The sequence below is a fragment of the Bremia lactucae genome, linkage group LG13, assembly GCF_004359215.1.
Source record: "Bremia lactucae strain SF5 linkage group LG13, whole genome shotgun sequence".
Lineage (NCBI taxonomy): Eukaryota > Oomycota > Peronosporomycetes > Peronosporales > Peronosporaceae > Bremia > Bremia lactucae.
Genome location: NC_090622.1, coordinates 1,306,457 through 1,314,448, shown reverse-complemented (window position 1 = coordinate 1,314,448; position 7,992 = coordinate 1,306,457). Strand labels below are relative to the sequence as shown.

General features: G+C 44.1%; 1 protein-coding gene across 1 annotated transcript; it reads right to left on the bottom strand.

Moving 5' to 3' along the window:
- Window positions 1–514: 514 nt before the first annotated feature.
- On the bottom strand, window positions 515–4,175 carry CCR75_007704 (uncharacterized protein; the record flags this gene model as incomplete). Its single annotated transcript, XM_067965762.1, has 2 exons — window positions 515–1,019; window positions 3,559–4,175. The coding sequence occupies 2 exons, from the start codon at window positions 4,173–4,175 to the stop codon at window positions 515–517; spliced, it is 1,122 nt and encodes a 373-aa protein (XP_067818971.1).
- Window positions 4,176–7,992: the final 3,817 nt, after the last annotated feature.

The window sequence follows — 7,992 nt, the reverse complement described above, 5'->3', positions numbered from 1 at the left end:
ATACCCTCAACTAATAAATGTTTAGGATAAATTTGGATTCAAAATGATATATAAAGTTAAAATTCGCAAAGGTATTTTGTTTATGTGCCTTAACTATCATTTCTCATATTTAATATACTTTTACTAAGAAAATAATCACAAAAAGACACCCCAATGGACAGGCAAGTTGGAATATTTATCATTATTTACTGAGTCTTTAATGTTCTGAGTCGAGTTCAACTATCAAAGCTGGTCAGCCGCCAATTTTTCTGAGATTAGCAAATGTGCGGTGAAAATGTGACCGGAATGTGACACCTATAATGGTGTTTTCTACATAATGTATCATATTAAGACTTGTTGACAGATACATGTCTGACGAACGCAGCTGATGCCACGATTTTTAATCAGACAACCGTCTTGTTTCATTAAAATGTAATGATTACGTACAGAATTAGTTTAAGGTTGCATAAACCTGCTTATGCCTCGTGTGGCAACAATACGACAAAATGGACACATATAGATAGCTTTCTAACATTTAAGCAGCTTCAAATTCTTGGTAGTGGCTCTGACAGTAGTTCTGTGTGCGCTCATACGCCGGCTTGGAGCAATCTGATACTTGACACCGCTTGCCGCCGCCGTGGGCCCAGCATAAATTGTTGGACACTGCAATTGTATCACATTGCTGATATGAGCAAGCAGTCCCACCACCGTGCGACCAGCACACGCCCTTGGATTTCGCGCGGTTCATACAATTCGGCGTTTTGCATTTTACCGAGCCACCGTGCTTCCAGCACCGCTTAGCGTGCTTTGCGCGACTCATACATCCTTCCACCAAGCAAAATTTGCTGCTTTTACAAACGAAAGCAGCAGCTTCTAACGTTGTAGACGCTGTACTACTCTGGCGAGCATTCGAATCGCTTTGAAGAACGTCGCGCATTAAGGAGTTTGAGGCTTCGTAATCCGATTCCGAATCAGATGATGACAATATGTACGAGAGAGAACCTTTATCCATCGCATCCTCGCTGGCTTGCATATCGGAGCTTTTCACGAGCGTCGCCGGCGGAAAAAATGAAGAATGGTCTGACTTCAGGCAACGGTGCGGAACATCCTGCTGTCGCTTCTCATGCTGTCGCTTAGCGCATCAACGTTAGCTTGTTGAGCTTATTCGCCGCTATAAAAGAGGGGCTGCATGATCTCGGCCAGGGAAGGACAGGCGCACTGTTCTCTCTTGCAGATCAGGTAAAAGCAGCGGATTTTTCTTAGATGTGAGCGTCGATTGGATTCGTTGTTTTAAAATGCCATCGAAATTTTAAAGACACGAGTCGATAAAATTGGGTGCATTGTCGTGAAAACTGATTCCAATCCGCCTCCTTTCAAGAGATCTACGAGCTAGGGCGTGGACGGTATACTATAGTGCGTTAGTTCATTTGACTAGAAGGATTTCTTAAACCATATTATTACATCAAGTCAGTCGCTTAATCGTCCCCAACGCTCTGAAAAACCTGCTGTCAGTAATTAACGGGGAGATAGTGTCCTGTTTGCCTTGCTTCGCTTCCACTATTAGCTACGAAACAGGTCCCAGTTGGCTTGCTGCCACGAACCCGTACCGAATCGGTCAGAACCACTGTCGTCTTGCCTCTCGACTGAAGCTGCGGTGGCGAATTACTACATGATGTAGATTTACAGTGACTACATGCAAGACATAGCAAGTTGAAGCTTTCTAGCAAGGCTGCCAGGGCAGAATTCAAACAAGCTTTTCGTGGGCTAAAGACCATCCATACGATACTTCAACGCGTCAATGCGTACCTGGTCCTTTACAGTGGACGCTCAGTGTGACTGCCAGATGTCGAGTCAATTTTTGAGCCGTGGACGTAAACTACGACATCAGAAGCCAAGACTTTACAGTAGTCGCAGACCGAAGTCGAATGACCTGATAGCGTGCCGGGAAAAGAAAGAGCAACGCAATATTTGATGCTGTACCTATGCAATTGATGCTTTCGTGAAGCGTCGACGGGTGAGCAACCTACGCGATATATTCGATTGATGATGGCGCGCAAATACTTTTCTTCTCACTCTGTAGGTCTCGCTTTGGTTTCAAATGCGACAGTGCGAAATTCAATCAGGCGATGGTTGGCTATGCACCAATGGCGTACTGCGTCGTTGACTCACAATTCTTAGTTGCCTGCCGGAATTCGTTATCGGCGTGAATGTCCCAACGGAAAATAGGAAGGGCTTGACAACGGGGCGATTTGGAATGGACAATGGACGCAATTCCATTTTCATTAAACTTTGCGTTTGAAATAAATAAAGCAACATTTTGCAATAGAGTATTTTTCTTAATCGCTGGCTGCATAGCTCTACATGATGATCGTTTGTAATTTACAAAGCGAATATGTAGACTCGATACTTTATGATACTAGTGAACGTTATCTGCTGTCGTACTGGACGAAATCTATTATCCTAAAGTCAGTTTATTACAACAAAGCTTACAATTAAATGACTCTCTAATAGTGGTTTTGGATATACCAAAGTGCTTCGTGAAAAGTAGGTAAACGAAATCTAAGCACAGAGATGCGCTGTGATGAACATACCTTCAGATTTCTGTACCCAGCTCTGAGTCACTGCCTTCTTGTGTTATTCTTGCGGTAGCTCGAAAGGTTCTGATTAAAAGTCGCCAAAGATTCAATTGACTGTTTCAGCTCTAATTTGTTTGAAATCCTACAATACCATACGATAACTTTATTTGTTTTTGCTTCTCCATAAAGAGGGCAGCATCCTTATCAGCAGGTTTGTTATCGAGACTAAATCCAGTCTATTGCGAAATAAACATACTATGACTTCGCTCGGCGTTGGATGCACCGATATCGACATAGCTGTCCCTGTGCTTAGATTGTAACATCTTCTTGCATACAATTGCCCAACTGGGTGTAGCAAATCATACGACGATGATGAATTGCTTAATTGCTGCTCATTTATTTGCTAACTGCGATAACGATGCCCCTACCCTCCCTAGACTGAAAGGTTCACCTGTCAGGGTTTGGGAACGCCAAAATATGCTTTCTTACAATATTGCTCAGACCAGCACGTTGAAAAGCAAATATCAATTTAGAAGAAGCTGCTGCGTGGCTTTACATCCCAAGCCTTCCGTGAGACACTTTTCGCCGCAAACTCGAATTTGAAGCGTCATTCATTTTGTACTGTTGTGAAAGGAGAAAAAAAAACTTCGCACAAAAACAAATTGAATAAGTCAAATGTACTAACAATAGCAAAAAAGTACGCATCTTATATCAAAAGATTCAATGCTAAACACTAGGCAGGATGCTTTCTAGCATCAACTCGAGGAAAAACGTGACAACATAACGTGGAATGGTATAGAGAGGTTCTGACGAACGCAGTCGTCAAAGAAGCTCGCCGAATTCAGTGCGGGACGGATGTTCCTCTGTGCCCTTTCATCAGATTAAAAAGCCTGCGACAGTTTTTTGCCCCATCAAAATATGATTACGCGTAGGAATAATAAAAGGTTGTACTTACAAGACGTCGTAGTGGTCCCAGCTCTGAGAAGTTTAAGCCGCGGCAAACTCGTGATAATGAATCGGACAATAGTTTAACGTACGCTCATAGGCCGGCTTCGAGCATGTCGGTACCTGGCAGCGCTTGCCGCCACCGTGGGCCCAGCACAAATTGTTTGACACTGCAATTGTGCTACACTGCTCATATGAGCAAGCAGTGCCACCACCGTGCGACCAGCAAACGCCCTTGGATTTGGCGCGGTTTGTACAATTGGGCGCTTTGCATTTTACCGAGCCACCGTGTTTCCAGCATCGCCTGGCATGTTTGGCGCGACTCGTGCATCCGTCAATGAAGCAAAATTTGCTTCCTTTTCGGTTTGGAGCAGTAGCTTTATAAACTGTAGACGCTCCTACACGCTTGTCCTTGACAACAGCGGCGTGAGGAATGAATTCGCGGAGCAATGAGTTGGAATCGTCGTAGTCCGATTCCGAATCGGACGAGGATAAGATGAACGAAAGCGCGGCTTTGTCCTTGACAACCTCGCTGGCTGTCGTAATGAAGCTTATCGCGAACGCTGAGGGCTCGGGTGACCCGGAGTCCAAATTGAAGAATGGCAGGGCACGGGGCATGCTACCAAATCTACCGGTTGTGGTCACTGGGTGCTCCAACGCTAGCTTGTCGTGCATATTTTTGAAAGAAGGGCTGCTTGATCCTGCGAGGTCGTGAACAGATACGGTCAGGTGCATACTTTTCTAGTCGAAGCACCGAAGTATATTGGATGGAGAAACTGATTCTGAAGTCGATGGGAAAGATTTATGTACGCCCATCAAATTGGTCCATTTGGGTCTGGCCGTATCCCCGTCGATAGCGTTATATTGTTCGAACAAGTGACGACAGATACTTGTCAGTGTATCTGTCGTCACTCATGTTTTGATAAGAAAGAGCTTGAGGCGAATTTATGGCTTATTTGATACTAAGGCGTGCCCCCAAATCACAGTCTTTGAATCATTTTCCAAGCATTTTACAAATAACAAAGCTTCAAGTATTGAAAGCCCCCTCCTCAAACCAACCAGCACAGTATTTGCTATGCTAGAAAAGTAGTTTGTTCGCGTGCCTCTATGGTAGTACAGCTACAACTGCTGGAAGTGCATTTTCCAGCTGGCAGTGGACGGGCCGTCGTTACAACAAACTTGACTCATGCAGCGCATCAATAAGCAGTCGATTGATGGCAAAAAGACACACATGTCGGTCTTTCGCCTGCCAACGCATGCTAATCTTAGAAAGTTCGACAAAGGGAGGTTCAGTGAAGCGACGATAGTTTTTTTACCTTCCTCAAAGACGAGCAAGAGCATTGCGACGTTGACTCATCGAAAAATTTGTCATCGCCATCAGTGTCTTTACGTCGTTATGCGATTTATAGATTTGCAATGACGATCGGCGATTTGAAAGGGAGCGAGAGCATTGATTTCGTACATCCAGAAAGGCTACCATCGGAAGTGCCTAATTAAACCATGTGGCTCAACACTGTATCTCACGATCAGGTCTCACGAAGCAGCTGTGACTTTGTGGCGATATTTATGAAAGAGAATATACTCATTCTATCTAGATAAAGTAGACATGGCACAATGGCTCTCGAGTTTTGGACAGTCGCAGTTGATGACAATTTCTAAAACCCTACTCCTATACAACCCTCGTAAATAACACGTGATGAAAATAAAAAGATGTGTTCCGTCGGCCGACCGAGACTTTTCGATAACGCTGTGAGCGCGAAGCAAAATCGCTGAGAACCATTTAATGCATTCGCATGTACGTGAATGTAGACTTGTATATGTGTAGTGCAAATTGTAGACTTCCACCAACGGGCACATTAACATTGCTTCTAGCAAAAAAGATGATGCATTTCGCTGGCTTCTGAAAGGTCTATGCACAAATGTTTGCGTCATGTGGTCCCAAAGACACGTAAAGAATCCCACGGATAAACCTTTTTCCGTAGCAATAGATAGACTGGACCTTCAGCTGTACAAGGACCTGGTCGCAGCTACGGAAAACCATATGAACTTGATTGGTACTCTATGATTTTAATGTCTCTTTCTTTGCAAATTTAAAAGTCTAGTGCTTCTCATAATCGCCCGTTGTTGTCGCAAACCCTTGACGTCGCTTTCCTGGTGAGACATCCTGGAAAATGACGTATTTGCATTAAGTCGCGTCATTGACACCGTACGCCATTGCTGTGCTATGGTCGCATGGCCTTTTATCGCCTTGTCGAATCTCGCTGAGTCGTTTAGCTCAAAGCGTATCTACACCTTTAGCATGTGAGTCAGTCTTTGCAAAAAATATCAGCCCACGTATAACTAGCTAAACGCAGCGGACTTTGCAATTAGAATAAATAGTGTAGACGACAACACCTTCGCCGATCTTTCTGGCCCCGTGTCGACTATGCAGTAGATACTTGGTCCTAAACGACATGTCTATACCGATCGCTCTAATTCTGACAAACGCGGCTCTTGCGATGAAAGTGGTAACCTTACAAATGTTAACAGATCCATTTGCGCTTGAGCACTCTACGAACGCCTGCGTCAAAGCGGCGTATCGCTATGCGTCTTCGATGGACGTGGCGGATCCCACAGGGTTTTAAAAAGGAATCTTGGTGTAGCCTCAAAATTTCCGCGACGTTTCTCGGTATCATCTGGTCATGATCTGATCCAATCGACGTTCGCTGCGTTAATTTCTTCTGCAAAAAAGCAGTATGTTTAAGATGAAGCAGCTCCTCTTTTGCTTAAGTAAAAGTGCACAACGAATTAGCGTGCCTTAAATTGCGAGTGGTTTAGCCAAATACTCAAAAATCAAGTCGTTCCTCGATTTGTCGCTCAATAGCCCGCAGTAGCTTCGCTCCCAACAAGCTTTGACCTGAAAGTTAATGAGGATGCCAAGGTCAAAGCCGCGAGATCGTTCACATTCTCATTGTCGTCTGATTCGCGATGCCGAACCTAGATCGATGAGGCATGGATTGCCATGAAAACGCATTGAAGCGCCTTACGCTACTGCTGTCTACAAAGGATCAAGTTTTGCTCAGCTACGAGTTGCGCCAACTACGCCAAGAGATGTCATAAACACGTTGGATCGGTACAGTAATCTGATTGCGCGGTAATGGCAATGCATGCATTCATAGGCACTATTTCACATCCCAGTCGAACAACTTGTGGTGACGGTAAGCGCTGCCACTTGCTCCAAACAGGCATAAGAGCGCGCACGAAACTACTTACAGACTTATTATCAAGACATTAAAACGTGTTAAGGCCAAGGATGTCGATGGGTTTGAAGAAATTTTGTTAAATCTAGCAATTTAGGGCGTCGCTAGCAGCGTTGCGTGATTTCCTTAGCGTAAATAATCATCATGGGGGAGCAGATTGGTGCTGGCAATTTATCAGCAACTGGCAAGATACTTTCATAGTGAAACTTAAGTTTTCAATTCTTATTTGTAGGGTCTTAAAAAATGACAAAATGTAAAAGGATTGCCTTTTTGTAATGACCGGGTGTGCCGTTACATAAATTTAATTTCCTATACGAGAAAATAACAAATGAATATAACTTTATTATCATTTAATAATTTATCATTCCAATATTACCAAATACGGTAATATTGTAGAACCTGTTGATAGGTTGATTTGAGTTTAAAAATCAACTCCGCTAATCGCTACAAGACGCACAAATGAGTGGTGCTCAAGAAGTCACTATACGTAGCTTTATATTAGTATGTCACAGTCAGTAGATAAGAAGATCGTTACGTAGTGACACAAATATATTAATTCAGTTATAATTTTTCTCTGTAGTAAGCCTTCTTAGTATTTACCTTTACTCGCTAAGCAATCTAAGCGACTCAAAACCTTTATTTGCAAGTCGCGTACGTGGAGTAATCGGACTAGCCTCCCGTTCGCGTTTATCAGGGCAGGTTGGCTAGTACTGAAACCGTACCAGCGAAATGCACCCCGTTACACCTGGTAGCACTTCGTGGTCCGTTCAACGGCAACGTACGTACCATCCAATCTTGTTGTGTTGATGAAGAAGGGAGGGCCTTATACGCCCCTCACGAAGGCTTCCACGCAACGCATGAGAGGTTCGCTCACTTGAGTGACCTCTATTGGAAGGCGGTCAACTGAGTGAAGTGCTCATGCATAGAGTGGGACCGGTCGAACGTATGAGGTCAATTGTAGGCGCAAGATGTTTGCTTTACACAAAGGCGAACAAGATGCATCTATCGCCGAGTTACATACAACATGAACTCGACATGACCCGAAAAAAGGCTTCCTTGCTTTACCAACAAGGCTCTCTACACGCAGAGGTGTTGAGAGGACACGGTGGTCAACAGTTAGAACTGTCAAGACAGCAGCATCTACATGCTGCTAGCGGGCCGACGCACTCTCGTCGACCCGAAGGCAAGTTGTTGCTAAGATAGTTCGTCAAATTCGACGATGCCATTTAAGATCGTCGCATCGATGACTATGC